Source organism: Patella vulgata, chromosome 7 (genome assembly GCF_932274485.2).
Source record: "Patella vulgata chromosome 7, xgPatVulg1.2, whole genome shotgun sequence".
Classification (NCBI taxonomy): domain Eukaryota; kingdom Metazoa; phylum Mollusca; class Gastropoda; family Patellidae; genus Patella; species Patella vulgata.
Window position 1 is genome coordinate 43,572,912 of NC_065885.2, and position 25,950 is coordinate 43,598,861.

Genomic DNA, 25,950 nt, shown 5'->3' on the forward strand with positions numbered 1-25,950 from the left:
GAGGTACCCCGTGACGTCACAATAGGGACGTCCACTAATATTTCCACTTTCGATAATGAAGCACATCTGTGGAAATTTGCAGACAATGTCTCCAAAACAACGGAGGTAAAATATGGCAGATCGCCTTGTCCTGTACCTTTCCAACCATGAGTAACTGGGAGGCTTTTTGTGAAGGAGTTGATCTTTGTCTCGAACTAGAGGCCTGGCCAGTTTGTCGCACATCGAATTCCGACAATTTGGCAGAATCAAACATCAGTAAAGAAGACTGGGTATTTTTACAACGTTTCAATCGAGAAACGCAAAAACAACCTTGTGAGCTCCTTGTTGAATTCAAGAATTATTTTCCTAGAGCCACTTTTCAAAGTATAATGCGAAATAGTAGCATAATCCTTAGCCTTAATCAAGGCCGAATATGAAAAACAAGGACGAGTTCCCAATTAATTTAGCCGTGGTGCCCCTACGGCATAAGCTAATAAAAAATTAGTGCATACACGCCCATAACCTAAAAGAGTTATTTTTAAGCCCTCGTTAGTTTACGAAACTTTAAACTTAGAGATCAAAAGGGTTAGGAGCCTTCAGTCAATGCAAATAAGCATAATCATGACGGCAAATTCTTGGCCGAATATCTTTGCACACTTTTCGGAATAATCGACACCGGTGCCAAAGTGCATACACGCCCATAACCTAATAGAGTTATTTGTAAGCCCTCGTTAGTTTACGAAACTTTAAACTTAGAGATCAAAAGGGTTAGGAGCCTTGAGTCAATGCAAATAAGCATAATCATGACGGCAAATTCCTAGCCGAATATCTTTGCACACTTTTCAGAATAATCGACTCAGGTGCCAAAGATCGACTCCGGTCCATCTGTGACATCACATGTGCTCCGGTGCCCACCAACACTATATATAGAGGGCCACCGCACATCCTCATTTAAGCCTGACGAGTTCGAATAAGAACGAAACTAGTAGCTGAGAGAAATCTGGGAAGGCTGTTCATCAATTAAGTAAATTTGCACATGATAACCCCGCTGTTGTAATTGGTAATTGTGATATATTTTCATCTTATTCTGCTTGTAATATTGGCGCAATCTTTGATAATTTTATGCTTATGCAAGCTCAAGTAAATAATATTTATAAATTGTGCTATTTTTATATCAGAAATATAGGTAAAATACGTAAATTTGTAACTGTAGAGGCCACTAAGTCACTTGTTGATTCTCTGGTCACTTCTCGATTAGATAACTTTAATTCACTTTTAGTTGGTTTACATTTAAAACTTATAGATAAATTACAAAAAATACAGAATACTGCAGCTAGATTTGTTACTTTAACTAAGAAATGTGACCACATAACTCCTGTTTTATATAATTTACACTGGTTACCTGTTAAATATCGAATTGATTTTAAGATTTTATTACCTACTTTTAAATGTTTAAATAATTTAGCTTCTGTTTACCCCTCAGATCTTTTAGAACTTTATACACCTGGCCGAACATTACGTACGTCAGATAAACTACTTTTAAAGCCCAAAACTCTTATGGTCAGCGCTCTTTTAGTTATCAAGCACCTGTTTTATGGAATTAACTACCATTTAGTATAAGATGCTGTACATCTCTATATTCTTTTAAAAAACAAATTAAAACACATTTATTTTATCAGGCTTTTAACTGACTCTGTATATATCGTTAACATGTCCACAATCTTGTTGTTTATTTATGATTACATTGTCACTTTGTAAAGTGCCCCTGAACATGTTATATGAAAGGGCGCACTAAAAATACGCTGTAATAATAATAATAATTGTATATGTCACATATCCTAATAGTTTATAACACCCCAAATCAATATACATTGTATCCGATAACTGATCTGCAATATCCCTTCGGTGGAATCGATCGTTAATAAAGCTATCTGAAAAATACTAGACAATGCAAGCTCTGTTTCTGATCGTACACGATTATAGTACAATAACTTAAACAGAAGTAGAAATCTTGTGAGATGCGTGAAATTATGAAATGAATACGTGACAAATTTCACACGTCTAATGTCGGAGAAAAAATTCTATTCTGATGGCATATTCTCAGATTCATGATCATATTTTGAATGGGGTTTATGAATTTAAATAAAGAAATAAGTACGCTAGGAAATGTTGACAAATATGTCGATTGGAATAGTGAAAGTAGTTAATTGTTTAAGACGATAGCGTGTGCTAGAGTCAAATGCGATTATTTAGCAGATGGTGTCACACGCTCGTTGTGGTAGAGTGATGTTTACTGCCAAATAAATTTCGGAATGTCATTTTTGTTCCTTCCGTATATGTCGAAACATAGTATAAGACGAATGTCAGATTTGGCTGAAAAATGCATTGAATGACTCGAAAATACGGTAATTTTGGAGGAATTTGAAACAAGTACGGGTCGGCAGTAGTCGGCACGCTTTCATTCTATTGTATTACGACATCATGTAATTTTGTAGGAATGTTACTGACATAAATTTGAATAATGTACGGGAATTAAATATGAAAAATAACGAGGTGCACCTATTTTTTATTACGTACAAATTTGAATATTTTGTTGACATGTCATTTTTGTGTGTGGTCTAAAACTGTCTGCTTAAATAACGATAAGAGTTATGTCCCTTTACTTTCGGTAAAAATGTCCGACAAGAAAAATTTTGAAATCTCATCACTGGCTTGTACCTAGGCAAGATTTTCCCCCTAAATAGAATCTTTGGGTATGCAGTATTGAAATTTCATGTTGGCTGCCTCTTTCATAAATACAGCTAAAACTCATTGAAATGTTACTCTGTAGACCACTTTATGACAAAAATTACCAAAAAACTAGGTCAACAGATGAGAGGAATACATTACACGATTTTCTGATATGGCTTTACTATAGATTTTACATGCTACAATAATATTACTATCTTAAACTATATATTCTACTTCTATTTTTTAAGAGACAGATGTTAAAGTTACAGAACATTTAGACTACAATGTATATTACTAATTTATATTACAGAAATCTAGACAATGTTATAAACAATTTGGTTAAAAACTTTGCTGAAGGAACAGATTATTTTAAGGTAATGTTTTGATACTTTCTATTACCAGAAAATGTGTGGTGTACAAAAGGAATATTTATTTAATTTTAAGATTTTATATATGTACTTTTGATTAAGAGTTGTTTTGTTGGGTTTTTTTAAAAAAAAAAAAAAGAAAAAAAGAAGAGAAAACGAGTAAACAGTAATTATCATTATTTGGGAAAAGACTAGATTGTACATATAGACATTAGATAATAGATATGAAATATAATACAGCACTACATGTATTAATTATATCTGATTGTTATTATAGATTTTGGTTGATGTGTTCTCACCAGAATTCAGAAATCCTAAGAATATGCATCTTCGTAACTTCTTTGTTATTTTACCACCACTGGTAATTTTCTATATATTTTTTTGTTATTATTTTCTAAATACACTGATATTGGATATTTAATTTCACTCATTTGTGTTGCCAAAGTCATCAATTCAATATACAGTCTAGCCATTTTTGTAGTAATGCTGACTGCAGGTAGTGGTTGATGGGAACATGATGTTAAAGGAAGAAATAAGAAATAAATTAGGTTGTCCAAAAGAAGTGTACTATAGTTGTCTATATAAATACTCTTCAAAAAAAGTAGGGGATATTCAGAAACAATACAAAACTGCAGAAATGCATTGCTGGTTTTATTTGAGGTAACCAGTGTATGTTAATACCAGGCCAATTGCCTACACATGAACATAAACAGTTCATATGGGCGACTTATCTGATGGCACCATTTCACTCGCAAAGAGAAACGCCGTCAAAAGTGAAAATGGACGTTTTTATATGGCCACATTTTCATGTGGACGTATATTGTCGTCGCCCCTATCCGTCTGTCCGTCTGTCCACAGTTGTTTGTGAACAGTCTACAGGTCACAATTTTTATCCGATTTCAATGAAACTTGAAATATAGGTTTATCACCCTAAGATCTCGGCTCCTTTCGATATTGGCATGTATCGGACTGTAACTTAATGGATTATGGCCCCTGATTGTATGAAAAATCACGTTTTTAGCTTATGAACACTGTAGAGGTAACAATTTTTATCCGATTTAGTTTAAACTTGAAATGTATGCTTATAACCCAAAGATCTCGGTTCCTTTTGATATTCGCACATATTGGTATGTAACTTCCTGAATTATGGCCCCTGATTGTACGAAAAATCGCGTTTTTAGCTTGTGGACCCTATAGAGATCATAATTTTTATCCGATTTAAAAAAACATATTATTATATCACCATTACACCCTAAGGATGGCTGAGTTCGAATTTCGTGATATCGGCCAAAAACTGACAGACAAAATGGCCGCCCTTCGTTCGCAAATAGCGTAAAAATATGGTATATCAAGGTTGTGGACCCTATAGAGGTCACAATTTTTATCCAATTTTGTTGTAAGTTTATAACCCAAAGATCGTGGTTCCTTTCGATATTCGCGCATATCGAATTGTAATTTCCTGAATTATGGCCCTTGATTGTAGGAAAAATCACTTTCTTTTTAGCTTGTTCTCTATCCATCTCTCGAAAATGTGGGCGTATCCTGTCTGGCAGCCGCTAGTTGATTTTTGTCTTAATAATGAGTAATTGCTCCACCAATCCTCAGACATTCAGCAATGTGTTGTGGCATGCTCCTAATCAACCGTCCAATCACGATTTGGGGCAATCTCACCCACTCCTCTTGCAGTGCCACGGCCAATTCTTGCAGTGTTGTCGGTCGACATTGTCGTCAACGTCAACGAACACGTCTCCCGATCAAATTAAACGTAACACACTAAAGCAAAGATACGCTAAACAGTAAATCTTATGCAAGAACCGATAGGAAAGGAAACATGGATAGATAAACCAGCAAGCGGCAGTTTTCATCAACCCTTCCTTGAAGTGTCAAATTTGACAACGAACCCTTCCCACGTGTATGGCGCTATTGCGTGTCGCATGTGCAGCTCAGTGGTTCTGTTAGGGAGATAAGTTCTTCATCTGTGAACATACTCTCAAAGCATGTCAAGTGTCCATGACTATTTATCATATCACAACCTGCATAGGTATTTGCATTTCAATATCCCCTACTTTTTTTGAAGAGTATATAATTATTGTATTTACAGACATTAAACTATGTAGAACATTCTATTAGTTGTAAAGAAAAGATGAGTAGGAAGAACAAAGTAGGAGCAGCTTTTACAGATGATGGATTTGCTATGGGTGAGAATTTGAAAAAATAATTCCAACTGGCCATGGATTTCTTTTCTGCCTGTTTATTTTGGCGTTTATTAGGTGAATGTCTTGATTGAGTTTGATGATAAGCATTTTCTTCTCAGGCTAAAAGCAGAGATATGCAATTTCATTGGTCGATGCTTTGGCACAGAGTAATTTCGATTCTTCTAGTCAAGTTAAAGTGATGAAACTGGTGTATAGTTTCACTGAGAACTACTAAGGGGTTAAATCTGTGCACGGACCTTATAGAAATCTATGTCTGGGTTGTTATTTGTACGTCTATGGAAAGAAAATTAATTTCCTGACTATTAATCGGCATTACCGCATTAAAATTGTAAACAAGGTGCGTTAATTAACAAGGATGAGAAACTGTCTGAGAGGTGAGTTAATTAACGCTAGGGGTGAAAAACTGTGCGGCGGTGCGTTAATTAACCGACCGGTAAGAAATGAATGTCAATGGTGTGTATTGTTTAATTGCCGTGTTATCTCGCTAGTTACAGTATCTGCACCAAAAGGAGTAACCGGTCTTATGGATGTGAGCTCGCTATATAATTTACGTTTCTTTCATCTGTCTTTTGTATTTGTATAAGACACATACGCATTTTATACTGCCACATATGCATTTTAATGAAAGGTGAATACACTATCGTCATATATAAAAATATACCGCACCGAGACCCCAATTAGAATATCCGCGGGTATATAGCGAGCAAGCTAAATTTTCCGTATGTGTATATTTACTTCTTTGTATAATTAAAGACAGGTCTTTAGATAGGCGTGTGTGCTCGCTATGATCTACAATTCTCTTATGCGTCTTTCGTATTGCGTACCATACATATAAAGTTGCATTTAATGAAATAAAAATATGGACCTTAATCTATCGTACGGAAGGTGAATGTACTGTCGTCATTTATAAATACCCAGCAGTCAGAGCTCAATTTGAATATCATGGGAATATAGAGAGTAAATCCAGCAAAAATTATTTTTCTACAACCGAAATATATTACTGCTTTTTTATACGCCCACATTTTCATGTGGACGTATTATGCCGTCGCCCCTGTCCGTCCGGACATCCGTCCGTCCACAGTTCTCTACAGGTCACAATTCTTATCCGATTTCGACGAAACTTGAAATATAGGTTTATCCCCAAAAGATATCGGCTGCTTTCGATATTGGCCCCTGTTTGTACGAAAAATCACGTTTTTAGCTTGTGGACCCTATAGAGGTCACAATTTTTATCTGAATTTGTTGAAACTTGAAATGTAAGTTTATAACCCAAAGATCTCAGTTCCTTTCAATATTTGCGCATATTGGACGGTAACTTCCTGAATTATGGTCCCTGATTGTACGAAAAATCACGTTTTTAGCTTGTGGACCCTATAGAAGTCATAATTTTTATCCGATTTAAAAAAACGTTCTATTATATCACCGTTACACCCTAAGGATGACTGAGTTCGAATTTCGTGAAAATCAACCCAAAATTGACAGACAAAATGGCCGCCGTTCGTTCCCAAATAGCGTAAGAATATGGTATATCAAGGTTGTGGACCCTATAGGGGTCACAATTTTTATCCGATTTTGTTGAAACTTGAAATGTAAGTTTATAACCCAAAGATCTCGGCTCCTTTCGATATTCGTGCATATCAGACCGTAACTTCCTGAATTATGGCCCCTGATTGTACGAAAAATCACGTTTTTAGCTTGTGGACCCTATAGAAGTCATAATTTTTATCCGATTTAAAAAAACGTTCTATTATATCACTGTTACACCCTAAGGATGACTGAGTTCGAATTTGGTGAAAATCGGCCGAAAATTGACAGACAAAATGGCCGCCATTCGTTCCCAAATAGCGTAAGAATATGGTATATCAAGGTTGTGGACCCTATAGGGGTCACAATTTTTATCCGATTTTGTTGAAACTTAAAATGTAAGTTTATAACCCAAAGATCTCGGTTCCTTTCGATATTCGTGCATATCCGATCATAACTTCCTGACTTATGACCCCTGATTGTACGAAAAATCACGTTTTTAGCTTGTGGACCCTATAGAAGTCATAATTTTTACCTGATTTAAAAAAACGTATTATTATATCACCGTTACACCCTAGGGATTACTGAATTCGAATTTCGTGAAAATCGGCCCAAAATTGACAGACAAAATGGCCGCCGTTCGTTCTCAAATAGCGTATGAAAATGGTATATCAAGGTTGTGGACCCTATAGAGGTCACAATTTTTATCCGATTTTGTTGAAACTTGAAATGTAAGTCTATAACCCAAAGATCTCGGTTCCCTTCGATATTCGCACATATCGGACCGTAATTTCCTGAATTATGGCCCCTGATTGTACGAAAAATTGCGTTTTTAGCTTGTGGACCCTATAGAGGTCATAATTTTTATCCGATTTAAAAAAACGTATTATTATATCACCGTTACACCCTAAGGACGACTGAGTTTGAATTTCATGAAAATCGGCCCAAAATTGACAGACAAAATGGCCGCTGTTCATTCTCAAATAGCGTAAAAATATGGTATATCAAGGTTGTGGGCCCTATAGAGGTCACAATTTTTATCCGATTTTGTTGAAACTTGAAATATAAGTTTATAACCCAAAGATCTCGGTTCCTTTCAATATTTGCCCATATCGGACCGTAACTTCCTGAATTATGGCCCCTGATTGTACGAAAAATGATGTTATTAGCTTGTGGACCCATTAGAGGTCATAATTTTTATCCGATTTAAAAAACCGTATTATTATATTACCGTTCCACCCTAAGGACAGTTGAGTTTGAATTTTGTGAAAATCGCCCCAAAATTGACAGACAAAATGGCCGCCGTTCGTTCTCAAATAGCGTAAAAATATGGTATATCAAGGTTGTGGACCCTATAGAGGTCACAATTTTTATCCGATTTTGTTGAAACTTGAAATGTAAGTTTATAAGACAAAGATCTCAGTTCCTTTCGATATATGCGCATATCGAATTGTAATTTCCTGAATTATGACCCTTGATTGTAGGAAAAATCACTTTCTTGTTAGCTTGTTCTCTATCCATCTCTCAAAAATGTGGGGCTGCAGTCCTGGGTCTAATAGCATTTCATAAGTAAATCGTAGGGGCCGCAGTCCCGGATTTACAAGAGTTTCATACGTAGATTGTAGGGGCCGCAGTCCCGGGTCTACCAGCAGTTCATAAATAAATCGTAGGGGCCGCAGTCCCGGATTTACCAGAAATTTCATACGTAGATTGTAGGGGCCACAGTCCCACGTCTACCAGCTGTTCATAAATAAATCGTAGGGGCCGCAGTCCCCGATTTACAACTTTAATTGTGGTATTAAGCAGGGCCGCAGTCCTGGTTTACTTAACGTTTAAGTATATCTAGTTTATTGTTATAATAGGGCCGCTAAGTCTCGCGACGATTTCTTCGGTAATCTACTTCCGGTGACAGGCAGACGGCACAATGTCAAAATGGTGTTATGTTTTGTGTATGGTTGTAGCCACCGAAGTGATAGGGAGAGTTGTAGTTTCTTCCGGTTTCCCCCAAGTAAAAAATTGTTGTGGGGTCGTTTATCAAGGTATGTTACTTTTATAATCAACAATAATAATTGTAATCTAACTAATATTTATAAGTCTTAATAAATGGAAATGTCAACACTCCTTCGCCTTCGCTAATCTAATAGGCCTTTTCAAGGCTATTACTACTTTTAGTTTGTTTATTTATGTACGGGAATGACCTTTTTTTATAACCGGAAACAAATTATTTCCCTTTATTTGCAAACACTACCTGTGAAAATACTAATTATCAAATCGTATTTTTTTTGTAGGAGATCTGATAGACTACCTACCTCTGAAAATGACAGGATATGTTCCTGTCATTTCAGAGACGGGAGTAAACAGAATGATCCGGCTTATTTCCCTCATAATGTGGGTAAACTGTTTGAATACGGAGATCCTAGTACGATACGCATACGGTAGATTTTATTTATAAATTATTTTTTATTAAGGCTCATATGAGTAAAATAGTTATTTTATTACATTTACATGAATTGCTATGCTATTGAGAATGTAGGTACAGCAGTAGTACTAGATACTTGCCAAAAATATTTTACTGTTTTAATACGGGTACTTGTAATGTATAAAATAAAATAAAAGTAATTAGTATAATATATGAACCAAGAGAAAACCCCTGCAGAGAGTAATTTAATAAAAATAATTTTTTAGATCAAAGAGAAAATGCTTAACAGACTTACCGGAAGAGGCTGCTGTCGAGGATGTTGCTACCACTGATAATGATAATGGGGTAAGTAAATGCAAGTAGATAAGAGTCCTAAGACTGAAATTTCACAATCATGTACTGTAGGCAGGCTAACTTTAGTGCTTACTCTTACTGTTAACCACGTTTCTTGTAATGTAGGCCTACATCATACTGTAAAAATAGTATACTAATGGAACATAATTTCTGTGAAATATCTTGCACACTCATCAAACTGAGATATCATATTTTTGAAAAACATGTAAGTACCGGTATTCTATATATGTCACATATCACGAGACCAAGTAATTGATGACGTCAGCTTGGAATAAAACCGGGGTGGGATTGTAAATGACACCCTAGATTTGAAACCACACCCCCACCATATTCACAGCTTCTAAATCTGCTACTGACCCATATTTCTGTATCGAGAATTCCTATGTAATTCCAAAGCATGTCCATAGAAGCATTACAACAATATACTATTTACTATCATTATCCAAACACCTGCAATGAGAACTAAAGAAATTTATATGTTTGTTTCTTTATTGTCCCCCGCCTTTCGAAGAAAGCAGGGGACTATTAAAATGGGTTCGTCCGTCTGTCTGTCTGTCTGTCCGTCCGTCTGTCTGTCCGTCACACTTTTTGGGACACAATAACTCTCTTCCTAATTGAGCTAGAATGTTCAAACTTGGTGTATGTGTTTATTAGGTCAATGCCTTGATGGAGTTCGAAGATGAGCATTTTCCGCTTAGGGTAAGCAGAGATAAGCAATTTGATTGGTTGATGCTTTGGGACACGATAACTCTCTTCCTAATTGGGCTAGAATGTTCAAACTTGGTGTATGTGTTGATTAGGTCAATGCCTTGATGGAGTTCGAAGATGAGCATTTTCCGCTTAGGGTAAGCAGAGATAAGCAATTTGATTGGTTGATGCTTTGGGACACGATAACTTTTAATTGAGCTAGAATGTTCAAACTTGGTGTATGTGTTTATTATATTTTATTTACAATACGTAGAGGATACACTAGATTTATTTCTTTCAAAATATCATATAATTACTTGATGTCTCGCAACGTGAGTGGTACTACTTGATTCCCTGTTTCCGGTTTAATAGTCCCTATTCATAGAGTTATGTCCCTGTATTATATAGTACCGTATAACGAATTGTGTCTGGGTAGTTCGAGAAGAAAATGTCACACGGAGAATTCAGTTTTGTTTATAAAATTTTATTCAACATTTTATACTCGTTGAAATTGTTGAGAAAGCTTTCTAGTCTTCAAATGTGGATTATCCTTGTGTCAATATCCAAAATGACAGGCATATTAATGATTCGCAGTTACTGCGAATCAAAAACTTTAGATTTTAATTTTTGATTAGCAACGGACAAAATATGTATCGCAAATTGCGCTGCGATACTGGTTGTCGGCAGCCCTGGATGCCATTAAAGCGCGGTGTACCTCAGGTCACAGTTTTAAGCCCGCCATTATTCACTATTATATGTATACCACTGCAATCGAAGAAATTATTACTAAACATGGTTTGGATGCTATGATCTATGCTGATGATAGCCAATTGTATTTTACGTGCAAGGATCCATCTGTATCTTTAGATGCCATTGGAGCCTGTATCAATTAATTAATATCTGTCATCTATTTATTTTGGGATTTCGGCGGGGGACATCAGCCTCACTGTTGGCTTGTTTTATAACATTCGTCACATAATGTTGTAATAATGTCTCCATAATAAATAATAATATTCCTACATTTCAATATATTTACAGGTGATGGCTGAACATAATTATACTGTGAAATGTCATTGTGAGAATCGCATTAGCAGCATGGAAAATAATATTCAAAAATTAACAGATGAGATACGACACTTAAGTATCAAGTTAAAACAGACTAAAAGCTTTAGCATCTGTGATATACAGGATAATGACAGGAAGGTAACTCTAAATCATATTAGGCCCAATAAAAAAAAGTACCTGTGGGTTGATCTGAAGGAATTTATACAAAAATTTTTACTGGGGTTAGGATTGGATAGAACTGAGTGAACTCATAAAGTAATCTTTTAATAAACTACATTGTTACTTGCAGTCGATAGCCTTTATTTATTTTCTAGCTTAATAACGGAGTAACAAAAATGCTGGTTTGGACAGCTGTAATAGGGTTCGGCCTCTCATGACCACAATGAAAACAATCCATTAAAAACTGTAGCCTCTATTGCGTTCACAAGCCAATTGTTGGCGGGCGGACAGGGTGACAACATACTGAAATGTGCGCGTATAAGAAAATAGGGTAGGTCAGGTAAACGTAAACACAGGTAATTTTTTTTGGGACTTATATGTATAAGCCATGCAATAAGCTACATTGCCAGGGAGAATTTTGCCTGAACTGCAGAGTTTTCAATGAATTCCAATTGTCAAGGATTCTTTCACTTACATGCCAATGCATACATGTGACCTTGGTATTTCATACCGTCCGAATGACAAGCACATGGTTCTTTGTCAGGTCATCTGACCACTGACAAGAGGAAATCAGACTGGAAACAGTGACTTACTGTTTTAATTACATGTATAATATTAATTGTATGTACTACTGTATGTATTTCTTTTAGATAATATATATTATTACAGTTATTGTCTTGTGTTTGTCTTATTAATCAGAGAAAAAAAAATGTGGCACACTACCATTTGTCCAGATATAATACTTGATTCCATTTTGGGACTAGAAGAAACATTTAGATAATAATATGACAAAGACACTGTTCTAACCACAGAATATCTTTTGTTTAAAAAAATGGCTAAAATGCCCAACCACACAAAATTTTCCTTCTTTTATTTACAGATGCTTCTCTACACAACGTTATCTTATGATATGTTTTTTATACTTCTGAATTGTTTGCAATGTTTCGATATTAACTATTATGCTGGATGGAGGCCCAGCAACATAAAATTTGAAGATCAGCTGTTATTATGCTTGATTAAGCTGACATTAAATTTGAAAGACCTAGACCTGGCAGAACGATTTTCTGTCAGCTCTGCTACTGTTTCTAATATTTTTAATACATTTATATATGCATTACATGAATTTTTATATTGTGGAATCCTTGATAAATATATGCCCTCCCAAGCAAAGTGCAAAGGTTCGTTACCTAAATCATTTGAGGAATTTGGCAGCGCCAGGGCCAGTATAGATGCTACTGAAATAACCCAAGATATACCAACTCAGATGGATTCCCAGAGTTGCAGCTATAGTTCTTATAAGTCCAGACACACTGTAAAATCGGTTACAGCGGTAGCCCCAAATGGAAATTTGATTTTTTGCTCTAAGCTGTACCCTGGGTCTACATCTGATGTTGGTATAGTTAAACATTCTCATCTTTTAGACAAATTTGTTTCTGGGGATCTAATTTTAGCGGATAAAGGCTTCACCATACACGATATTCTGCCACAAGGTGTTAATCTCAACATTCCCCTATTTTTATCCTCCAAAGCAAAGTTTACCCCACAAGAAGCAACAATGTGTAATAAAATAGCAAGATCCAGAATCCATGTTGAGCGTGCCAATGAAAGAATTAAGAATTATGATATTTTAAACCACATCCCCGCCCAATATAGACCCATTTCCACAAAGATTTTTCAAGTTTGCTGTTGTTTGATTAACTTCCAGGCCCCCTTAATAAAAGAAGTTTCATAAAACCATGGGGATAGGGGTGATGATTTTCTGTTTTAAACATTGTGAATTCGGATTTTTTCATTTTTCAAGTTGTATGTCATAAAATCTATATTATAAAGCAATAAGTGCATTTTACGATCACATTTAATTTATAGATTTTTGGATATCCTGTTTCAGATTGTAAATATCGTTTCAATTGACAGATTCTGCGATTTTAACTTTTATTCCCCTGTGATCGCAGAGAATCATCACTCCTAGGATATTATGTATGGTGTGGAATTTACAGCATAATTCAAACTCTTAACCTAGTAATGCTTGTGCTAATCTGCTTACTTCTATGCATGTCACTTCATAGTATGATGTCTTGTCCGTGTATTTGTTTTTGTGTAAATTTTGTGTGGTGCAGTCCCCCTGCACTTACTATTACATATATATATATATAGTAATGTGGCTAACTTAAAAATGCTAAGTTATACAGTAGCTAGAATTTCTATCTTCTATAATTCATTATTACATGTACTTTTAATTTGCTACCATGTGATTGCTGTTTTACCATCATAATGATGACTTATGACTTGCCCTTTTTCTACAATTTCTTGTATTGAAATAGTTACATGCATTGAAGTAAGCATATTAGCATTGGCAATAATAGGTTTAGAGATCTATATTTAAATTCTAAAATATTTATTATAATTTCTAATCAATTATGTTGGGTGAAATACTTCAAGAGTCCGCATTGAATGACAGTCATTTATACCTGCTTGGTCCATTACATAAATATATATATTGTTTACATTACTGAGATGAAGAATCCTATTTAATTTCACCAATTTTCATCAATTACTCCTTGTGTTCTGGTCTTGTTTCACTTTGTTGAACCTTGTGAAGGTTCTTACGACTGAAGTTATCATCCAAACTGTATTAAATTAACATGTATTATTTAAATTAGTAAAATGAAAAAGGCTATTGCATTTCAACAATTTCTGTTTTGTAATAGCTTCTAAGTTATTTTGTTAACCATGTGAACGCTCTATCGACAAAAATTGATATCAGTGTCTTGTAAGTGCTCTTATTTCCTACAAAACCAGAAGTATGTGACAATGACAACTCTAGTCGACTTATCGGTTGATTTAGCTTCTGTGATTGAAATGAACCAAAATTCAATTCTAATTCTTTTAATTTCAAATATTATGGAAAATATTAAATTAGAGGTTTAGCTCTTTTAAGTTAAAGCAGTAACTGATACAATGTAGATAACCGACAGTTGAATATTTATAAAGTGTATATAAACACTGGCTTCAATATTTAAATATCAACAGTAGTGTTGAAACTACTATTCGGATATCCGTTAACAGATACAAAATAAGGGTTATCCGAATCATTTTACTATCCGTTTACTATTCGTTACAATATATTCTGACATTCCCTATGCTCTATATTTAGCCATTTTTACATCTGATTACTTTGAAATTTTCCCCAATGCTATTGATCACGTACGCAGCTTTGAGCATAAATGTTAATATCACGCATATTATTTAGCAATAGTAACTAATAAAAATATTAATGCAGTGCAACGAAAACAGTAGTCTAAATAAAAAAATATAAAAAAATAGCTGGTTTACGCTAGATAGAAGCTACTTCTTGGGTTTACGGGATACAAGTTAACACTGTGTTTAGACTTCCCGCAATGTAATTTATTCATAACGACCTAGGTCACGTATATTCTCACTTACTGATTGGTTCAATAGCAGTAGATTATCAGAATGAGGCAAACGACCTTGGTGGAATAAATGTTAGATGTTTTTATTTTACTTTTTTCATTCGTGTTCATTGAGCAAAAATGATAAGTGGGAGGGACGCGGATTACAGGAGTAGTTATACACAAATTTATTCACCTCGTTGATTTTTTTGGATATCATGGATAGTCTTAATAATTGCGGCTAAAGGTAGGCACGTTTTTTTCTTCGCGGCTCAAACAATTTGCAAATCAAAAGTAAGATTTCATACTCGGCATACACAGACACTCATAAACATTGAATAAGTAAGAATTATGAGTATATGAACTTTTGATGTGATTTTGTTCAAGAATTTCACGTTTCCGAATTATCCGACGAATAGTATTCGGATAGCAAACAAAAGTATTCGGATCACAAATCTCGATCCGATTTTCAACACTAATCAACAGCCATTGATAATTAAACGCAAAAATGGATAATCAGGACTTTTTTTCATCACAATGACAATATTCCAGTTACATTATCTATTATTTAACTATTATAGTGAGAACTGTCAGATCGTTATGTAATTTTCCATAATGTAACTTTAAGTATTTAGTAATGCGGGAATAAATCTTGCAAAATAAAATTCAATCAACTTATTAAGGTTGGAACACCAATTGATATCTCTTGTTATCCTTATACACTCAACATCCTGGCATGTCCAGATGACTAAATCACATGATGTTTTATTTGTAATATGAAGCTGGCCTTGTATTTGATGGTAATAATCATGGTCTTTGTGGAGAGCCAAACTGTTATCTTCCTCGAGAACTAAAAAATATTGACTCAAAATAATAAACATTATGAGTTATATGAGTATATGAACTTTTGATGTGATTTTGTTCAAGAATTTCACGTTTCCGAATTATCCGACGAATAGTATTCGGATAGCAAACAAAAGTATTCGGATCACAAATCTCGATCCGATTTTCAACACTAATCAACAGCCATTGATAATTAAACGCAAAAATGGATAATCAGGACTTTTTTTCATCACAATGACAATATTCCAGTTACATTATCTATTATAGTGAGAACTGTCAGATCGTTATGTAATTTTCCATAATGTAACTTTAAGTATTTAGTAATGCGGGAATAAATCTTGCAAAATAAAATTCAATCAACTTATTACGGTTGGAACACCAATTGACATCTCTTGTTATCCTTATACACTCAACATCCTGGCATGTCCAGATGACTAAATCACATGATGTTTTATTTGTAATATGAAGCTGGCCTTGTATTTGACGGTAATAATCATGGTCTTTGCGGAGAGTCAAACTGTTATCTTCCTCGAAAACTAAAAAATATTGACTCAAAATAATAAACATTAGAAGAAACTTTTTACATATTTTTATAAAACTATAACAACATATTTCTTTTAGATTTGATGTTGTGGACTTTATTTCAGTCTGTTCAGGTAGCTTCCCCCCTAAATGCTTTAAATACAAAGATAATTAATCCTAGCTTACCAAGACTAAAGTCTTTAAATGTTGAAGCAGCTTCACATATATTCATTTCCCTTGCTCTGTAGGGACATTTTACTTCTATTAAGTCCGCTAAATTACTACCGGTACCCTTCTGTTGCTTAATAATTCCATCTCGTGATGCGCCAAGAACACCAGACTCATGCAGCCAAATACCTTATATGAAATGAAATAGAGCTTAACTTCCATCATTACTAAAATTGGTATGATAAAAAACATAGTCTCGATTATCCATTTCATGATTAAATGATGAATGAAAGTTGAGCAGCAATTCAGATCCTAATCCAGTAAATATCGCAGGCTAGCGATGACACCGAGAGTTGATTATGGTCTGGATAAGTTAATTAATTGTCTAATTAATAATTTAGATAACATTTCAGGCCTAAAAAAAGACCTGCAATAGGCAGATTTAGCTCTTGCGTAATGTATGTTTAAATACAAATTCCAAGCAAATGGCACTGTGGGAATTTTTTGGGTGGATACATAGATCTGTGATTTATGTCAATTGAAATACATGTACATGAGTAATTATTGTTTCACAAAGTATAAAATTACGGTACCTGTTTCTTCAATGGCAGTTCCAAATTTTTTATTGTAAGCCTTTATAGCTTCCATTTCATATGTAATTCCCCATGAAATACTTCTGACTGCTTCCAAATTATAGGCAGATAGCAACCTCTTTTGAAGGGAAGCTGTGAAACTAAAATAAATTACTTAAAAATCAGGGATGAAAACATGATTTTTCGATCAATCAGGGGCCATAATCCAGGAAGTTACTGTCCAATACATGCCAATTTCGAAAGGAACTGAGATCTTTGGGAGATACACCTATATTTCAAGATTCGTTTAAAAGTCGGATAAAAATTCTGACCTGTAGAGTGTCCACAAACAAAATGTGAATGGATGGACTGGGGCGGCAACAATATACGTCCAAATAAAAATGTGGGCGTATAAAAACACTTATTTACCTATTTCTTTTTATTGCACCTAATACTGCACCAAAATTTGAAGCAGTTATTCTGTGCTTCCTTGCAGCAGACCATAACAGATTTTTTCTCTGATTTTCTGCTGACTTTAATTCAGTAAATGTTTTACTCAGGATTATGTCCTCAATTGATGGTATAAATTGATCATTATTTGCTGGCTCTGGAGACAATAACCATTGTTGAGCTGCAAATTTTATTGTTACAAATATTATAAATATGTAAGTGCAATAAAAATGAGTTGAGAGTAAAATTTCAACAAATTGCTCATTAATTTAGATGTTTTTAGGTTATTAGAAATCTTTAAAATTCAAATGCAACAAAGTCTTACAAATATAACAATTTTTTAAACATAGCTTGACAGAATTACTCCCTGTAAAGTGAGTTTAAGTACAATAATTTATTAACAATTATATCAGTCAGGAAAAAGGCTGGGATGACAACATAAAAAATACAAGAGAAACAAGAATAAGAATGAAATCACCAGAAAAGCTTCCACGTTTATTCAATTCAGCAAACATGAATTCTTGGTCACTGTCATTAACCTCTCTATTTAAGGCACTGGGTTAAATAAAGTTTGTAATGTAAAACATTAAAGATACATTATGTAAGATTTAGATATAGAGCCATTCGTTCTTGCTATAAAAGTTCAAAAATAGATAATGCAAAATGAATACATGCATATTCAGAATTTCAGTCAAATTTATCTATTCTGACCCAAGTTATCACTGTTGTATTGCCAAGGTGTGTGCATTGATTTTTTTATTATTGTAATCATGGTACTGGTATATTCAAGGCTTAGATTTTTAAATTAAATGACCAAACCGTTCTCATGTGATTAAAACCTCAAGCATCTGATACCATCGTGAGTTGATTATGGTCTGGATAAGTTAACTAATGTCTAATTAAGAATTTAGATAACATTTAAGGCCTAAAGAAAAGCTGCGATAGGCAAATTTGGCCCTTAAGTAATGTATCTTTAAATATAGCCATTAATTATGGTAAGGAAAAAGCTTTATTGCTATATACCTATAATTTGGTTTCCGTACAGGAAATAATGTCTCCATGTCTTGTACAGATTTTGGTAATGACTTTGGATTTTTGATCCATCTACACTTGACATCTGTCTTACTGGCACGCTTGTATCTGAAATATCAATTATGGTATAAGAACCTTGTTTCAAATCTGACAATATATATTTTAAATTGTAACTTTTCGCAGGATAGAATAATCTGAAGGAATTTATCAGCTTGTGAAATTTTGAAATATATATATTATATCTCTTTTAATTCATTTTAGTCTGCCCGACACAATATAATCCATTTCATTCATCCATTCCAACTTGTGAACAATAGTAGAAATACATGCTGACATATTCAGTTACAGTCCAGTAATACAAGGAATCGACCACGATATTATTTAACATTGATTAAAGCTATTAGGTGAAACAGAGTTTACCATTTATAATTTCTATGTTATTGCAAGTTAATTTTTAACAGAAAATTATGTTTTACTTCAATATTCCAAAGGCTACCCCGATGTGTAATAATGTCAAGTTTTACTCAATAATCTGGATCACATTTCGATTCTTCTCTGTCTAGTCATTTTCTTGTGATGATTTGTGAGCGTCCAAAATAACTATATAAAAGCAAGCTTCATCTTATTTGTAAACTTGTCAGTTACATAGTAACCTTGCAATGCCCAGTAAATACAATTATACTCCATGCCATGAAATTAAATTGAAAATTAAATCAAAGCCACAAATGATAGTTTGAAACAAAACTCCATTAAAATTAAATATATTTACGACCATAACAAGTAATAACAAAATCTTGGACTACCTCTTTTAATTTACTTAAAGTAGAATTTCAAAGACCATGTAGAAAATATGTGGTTTAATTGGTTATTATTACTGTTTTGGTCAGATTATTGTACATGCCATGCTTGATAACTTTTACAACAATAATCTGACTCATGCACTGTTCTCAAAAAAGCAGTCAATACTGCTCCCCTCCATGTAAATTAATTATTCTTAACAATAACACAAATTAGAGTAATTTATTAATTAGTGAGCATAAATAAAACTAACCCAAAGAGAAGGGTGGCTGCTACATGGTGGCATGTGTAATTGCCAAGAGGACAATCACAAGATAAATGGGAAACCCCATAAGCTTCATCAAGGTCAACCTGCAAAAAGATTTAATAATTACATCACCATAAAATTTTAATTTCTTTTCAAAGAAAAAAAGGAATTTCAAACTTGATTTTAAATTTGTAGTGGTGATCGACTAAAAACTAATAGATATAAATAAAATATCTGTGATGGACACTGTCGAAAATACAAGCAAAAACATTGACTTTTCAAGAGAGAACTTTTGTTTTGGTTTGGATATTTAATTGTGCAATGGATTTTTATTCAACCATAGTAATTTTTATTCAGTAGTTTGTTCACAATCGAAGAAATCCGTTTATAATTTACCATGTCCATGGTTCACAGTCACACAGTAGGCCTAGTACTGCACTTACTTCTACTCTATAGGATCGGTCTCGCATTGATGCTTGGATATTTGACGAAATATGGTGATTCTCTGTATCCAAAACAAACCGAAGCACATGGTCACTCTGGACAGAATTCTCTGACTTTCTCACAAGCTTCGGTTTGTTCCGGGTATAGTTCGCCCAATACTGAATAGAAAGCGCCATGTTTACGTCTACAACAGCACATGTCACCGGAAGTTGAATTTAACGCAAAATCTCGCGTTTTTGCGAGATTTACTTATCGGCCCTATTCCATTATCATTCTATTGTTATTTTAATTAAGTCACATTCATTAGTTATTGTTACTATGTTAATTTGTTGGATTTTTATCTTGAGAGACATGTAAATATCTAAACTCAATTTACTTTTTTCGTGCTGTGCCACGAACTTGTTGGGGGTGCAACTCTAGGTGTATTTCTCTGTGACTTAATTTGGTGGAGTGCATCCCCCTTTGTGCAAATAAATTGGTTAAATTTATTACTATTCTTGTTTTCTGTTTTATTGGCATAAATTATGTGTGAATTCGGGCGTATGTGTTTCTTTGATCTGTTATTTTATGAAAACTGCTACATTATAACTTATAAGTTAAATGTTTTGCAATGAGAATCATTCAATTGTCAGCGATTTAAATTTAGTGAAAGGCTAAAGTAATTTTAGTTTAAACATATCATTTGTGTGAATTACCACCCTTCAGTTGGTTATATCATATTATTGTCCAATATGGAAATTTCTATTTCATGGGTATTGCTATTCAAGGTAAGGTGTTCAATTTACGCATCGTGGGGCATTTTTATAATTTTGATAAATGTGAAACAGTAATATATTTTGGTTGTAGAAAAATTAGTTTACTCTCTATATTCCCATGGATATTCAAATTATGCGCTGACTGCAGGGTATTTTAAATGACGACATTACATTCACCTTCCGTACGATAGATTAAGGTCCATATTTTTATTTCATTAAATGCAACTTTATATATATGGTACGCAATACAAAAGACGCATAAGAGAAACATAGATCATAGCGAGCACACACGCCTATCTAAAGAACTGTCTTTAATTATACAATGGCAAAGGAACAAATGAATAAGTAAATATACACATATGGAAAATTAAGCTTGCTCGCTATATACCCGGGGATATTCCAATTTATATAAGACGACATTGTATTCACCTTTCCGTACAATGCAAATTTATATAAAAGTAGCGTGGCAGTATAAAACGTGTATTGATCTTATACAAATACAAAAAACACATGAGAGAAACGTCGATCATATAGCGAGCACATATCCATATAAAGACATGTTAAAGACCTGCGTAAAACACACGTTCGGATGATAAATTGCACGGTAAAACAGTTTTACTTTCTGGATTTTGATTTTACACGCATGTCACATATAAAGCCTGGTCCTTGATTATACTCCTTTTGGTACATTTACTGCAACTAGCGAGAAAACATGCCAATTAAACAATACACACCTTTGACATTCATTTTTTACTGGTCGGTTAATTAACACACCTCTACAGAAAACGCACCGTTGCAAAGTTTTTCACTCTTGTTAATTAACGCGGTAATGCCAAGTAATAGTCAGGAAATTAATTTTCTTTCGATAGATGTACAAATAACAACCCAGATATAGATTTCTATATGTTCCGTGCACAGATTAACCCCTTAGTAGTTCTCAGTGTTTCATTACATCAGGGAGCCACGGTGGGTAAGGCGCTGACTCGCTAGCCTGGAGGTCAGGTGTTCGATCCCTGCATTGGCCGAGAAAGTTCATCTCGATTTTCCGACGGTGTTTCCCCTTGTCAGTGATGCAGAACAGAGGGCCTGACAAGGACAGCTGTCTAGTCCTTCGGATGAGACGAAAAACAGGTCCCGTGTAAACATTGGAATGCACGTAAAAGATTCCTTGGCAGTTGGAATTCCATATAAGAGTAGGCGATAGTTTTGCTGCCCGGGCAAAATTTCCCTCATAGCACACTGTATGGCGTATGCCCGTCTTCATTAGCCCAGTATAGGAGCAGAACAGTAGGACGTTAAACTCCATTTCATTTCATTTCATTTCATTACATCAATACCTTCACTAATACTGATAATGTGTATTTCCTCTCAGGTTAAGCAGAATGACAAGCAATTTGATTGGTCGAAACTTTGGAGCTCGACAACTTTGATTCTGATTGTGTGAGGGTGGTGAAACTTTGTGTATAGTTTCATTACACCAATACCGTGATGGGCATTTTCCACGAAGGCTAAGCAGAATGACAATCAATGTGATTAGCCGAGACTTTGGAACAGGATTATCGCCCTTACTTTATGCCTTTATATAAATAAAGTTTCATAGTACGATTTCTTCAACATGTCTGGTTTGCATTTCTTATAGGTGTATTATGTATTATATTTTGTGCAATCACATAGCTGAATAATTCCGATTAGTTCCTAAATTGAAAGTTTATTAACCTTTTGGCGTTATCTTATCTGGATTATCACCCTTTTTATTGTACTTTTTATTACATTTTAACTATTGACGTCATTTGGCAACCTACCGCCTTTTACGTCCAGTCATTCAGTCAGACGGTTTGCACTTTCTCTGTTTGCTTCTTTGTATTCAGTATTTGTTCGTTTTTTCCTCTGTTTTTGTGGTAAATAGAACATATGCCCTAACTTTATAGCAGGGATGGGATTTCGCCCATATATTCCGGACTTGTCCAACGTTATTTTCCAAATGCCCAAAATTATCTGATTGGGTATATGCCCAATCGGACATTAAGACATGGTGAATAATATTCAAAATTCCAAAATTAATATAGTGTACTGAGTGTATAACTACCACTCAACCTGATTATCGTTGATAATAGGCTGGATTGATTAGGTAATTAAGTGATCAACGTATTTATCGTGTTATACTGTCTATACACCTACCTTGATTAACTAGTTAATCTGCAATGACTGACTGACTTAATCCTTTGACGGACAATTCATCAATCTAATCTTAAACAGAAGTCATTGCTTCCCCTTTGTCGGACTATTCATCAATCCAATAAGAGTGATTATAATTTTAATCCATGTGTTTACTTCGTGGTTTCTCCATTGTCGACCCCCCTGGGGTGTAGGGGGTGATAAGAATATACCCTTCGTATGTCCGGCGTGTCGTAAAAGGCGACTAAAAGGATCCCTATAATGGGGCAACGTGTTTGCCGTGCGTTGCGACCCATGTCGGTGGAGAGTGGAATCCTTGTAATTGAGTGGGGATTTGGCATGCGGGCCCCTTTTCTGCAACACATTACTTTGGCCCATGGTTCACCTAGACGGGAGGTCAGAGTGGCCCATTCTGATCAAATCGGCTTTGGTCGTTTTAGCTCTGTAGAATGTACATTTCTCAATTTCAATGCTTTGTTGTTTTCTATACTCAGCAGAATTACCTTTGTATCCTGAGTACATTCTACAGAGCAGTGGTTTGGGTCAATCAGGTTAGATAAGTATTTTTACTTTCTGGCTTGAGTATACCCCTCGTCGAGCCGGGTATATCCGCGCTAGTCCTCCCCTTAGTAAGCAGGGCAGTAATCTGGGGGACGATAATATATTCATGGATTCCCCAATCCCCCCCACACCAATTAATAACAAGAGCATCGCTAACGCTGCAATATACGTCCACATTTCAGCTTTGATTGATATAGTACTTTTTGAAATGAAGAGAATGAAATATGAAATGGCTGTAATATGATCAGAGGAAAAGAACGCTAGGCGTTTTGCCAAATTTACAGACAAAGTACTAACAAAAAAGTGGGTGTGGCTCTGCCCTTGGGGGTTGGATATGGAAACAACTTAAATAGATACCATCCTGTTATTGAAATGACAACATCAATAGTTGCCGTCCTTAGGGTATAAGGAATAAGTATACCAAGTTCCAAGATAATCCATTCAGAATTATGACCTTTGGGCACTAAAGGGAAAAATTGGGCGTGGCTCTGCCCCTGGGTGTCGGGCATTCACCAAAATCAATAGTTGACGCCCTTAGGGTATAAGGAATAAGTATACCAAGTTCCAAGATAATCAATTCAGAATTATGACCTTTGGGCACTAAAGGCAAAAATTGGGCGTGGCTCTGCCCCTGGGTGTCGGGCATTCACCAAAATCAATAGTTGACGCCCTTAGGCTATAAGGAATACATATGCCAAGTACCAAGTTGATCCATTCAGAATTCCGTCCTGTAAACGATAAACACAAAAATTGGGCGTGGCTCTGCCCCTGGGGGTCGGGACATGCAGTTGTCATCCTTAGGCTATATAAGGAATACATATCCCAAGTTCAAACACAATCCATTAAGAATTGTGGCCTGTAGGCAACTCACAGAGACACAAAGGAAAAATGGGTGTGGCTCTGCCAATTGGGGTTGGGCAATCACCCCAAAACAACAGGGGGCATCCTTCGGGTAGAAGGAATAGGTATGGAAAGTTTCAAAAGGATCTGTTGAGAATTGTGGCCTGTAGGCGACACAAAAGGCACACAAACATTGGGCGTGGCTCTGTACCAGGGGGTCGGGCATGCACCAAAAATAATAGAGGTCAGCCTTAGGGTATAAGGAATAAGTATAAATAAAGTTTTCAAGGCGATCGATTAAGCATTGCAGGCTGTAAGTGACAGACACACGAAAAGAATATGGGCGTGGCTGTCCCTGGGGGTTGGGCATTCACCACAAACAATAAGGATGTTCTTTAGGATAGAAGGAATAAGTATGCAAAGTTTCAAGGTGATACGTTAAGAAATGCGGTCTATAGATGACAAACATATAAATACAAGAAATGGGCGTGGCTCTGCCACTGGGTGTCGGGGATGCACCAAAATCAATAGGGATCATCCTTAGGGTATAAGGAATTCATATGAAAGTTTTTCAAGACAATCGATTAAGAATTGCGACACACAGACACACAAAAGGAGAATGGGTGTGGATCTTCTTCTGGAGGTTGGGCATGCACCCCAAACGATAGGGGTGTTCCTTAGGGTACAAAGAATAAGTATGCAAAGTTTCGAGATGATATGTTAAGAAATGTGGCCTGTAGACGACAAACAAACAAATACAAGAAATGGGCGTGGCTCTGCCCCTGGGGATCGGGCATGCACCAAAAACAATAGGGATCATCCTTAGGGTATAAGGAATAAGTATGTAAAGATTCAAGATGATTACTTAAGAATTGTGACCTGTAGGCAACACAGAGAAACACAAAAAGAAAATGGGCGTGGCTCTGCCCCTGGAGGTTGGGCATGCACCCCAAACGATAGGGATGTTCCTTAGGGTACAAAGAATAAGTATGCAAAGTTTCAAAATGATACTTTAAGAAATGTGTTCTGTAGACGACAAACAAACAAATACTAAAAATGGGCGTGGGTCGGGCATGCAACAAAAACAATAGGGATCATCCTTAGGGTATAAGGAATAAGTATACAAAGTTTGAAGAAAATCGAGTAAGAATTGCGCCCTGTAGGCGACCCACAGACACACACACATACACACACATACACACACACCCACACACACCCACACACACACACACAGACGGGTGACAGCATAATACGTCCACATTATGAATGTGGACGTATAAAAAGAAACAGAAGCGTCCTAATACAGAGGACGTTTCTGATTTATTTTCAAATACGTTAAAAATATCAAAGGCATGGCCGAGGTTTCTCTTGATTGAGAGTCCCTCTACAGACCTTTCCAAAGTTCCACCCTTTTTAATAACCAAGGGCATTGCTGGCTTAGCCGGTGAGCCCAAGACCCTTAAAAAACTTAAAAATGGTAGAATGTGCAAAGGAGCAGCATGCAACCATGCTGCTTAAATCAACATCTTTGGCAGACATTCTTATCAAGGTGTCTCCACATAGTTCATTAAACTCAAGTAGAGCTGTAATTGCTGTCGGGATCTTGAAGGCAGAAGTGAGGAAGAAATGGTG

The 25,950-nt window shown here is 35.4% G+C and overlaps 2 protein-coding genes across 2 annotated transcripts; one reads left to right on the plus strand and one right to left on the minus strand.

The window, feature by feature from the left end:
* Positions 1–7,758: 7,758 nt before the first annotated feature.
* Positions 7,759–12,128, plus strand: LOC126827964 (uncharacterized). The gene is made up of 4 exons (XM_056102482.1): positions 7,759–8,856; positions 9,106–9,252; positions 9,503–9,581; positions 11,316–12,128. The coding sequence occupies exons 1-4, from the start codon at positions 8,750–8,752 to the stop codon at positions 11,586–11,588; spliced, it is 606 nt and encodes a 201-aa protein (XP_055958457.1). The 5' UTR covers positions 7,759–8,749; the 3' UTR covers positions 11,589–12,128.
* Positions 12,129–14,434: 2,306 nt separating this feature from the next.
* On the minus strand, positions 14,435–20,163 carry LOC126827963 (uncharacterized). Its single transcript, XM_056102296.1, has 7 exons — positions 19,989–20,163; positions 19,550–19,661; positions 18,490–18,606; positions 17,446–17,571; positions 17,119–17,177; positions 16,568–16,633; positions 14,435–14,451 (listed from the first exon to the last, which is right to left on the minus strand). Exons 1-7 carry the CDS (start codon positions 20,161–20,163, stop codon positions 14,435–14,437), a joined length of 672 nt encoding a protein of 223 aa, XP_055958271.1.
* Positions 20,164–25,950: the final 5,787 nt, after the last annotated feature.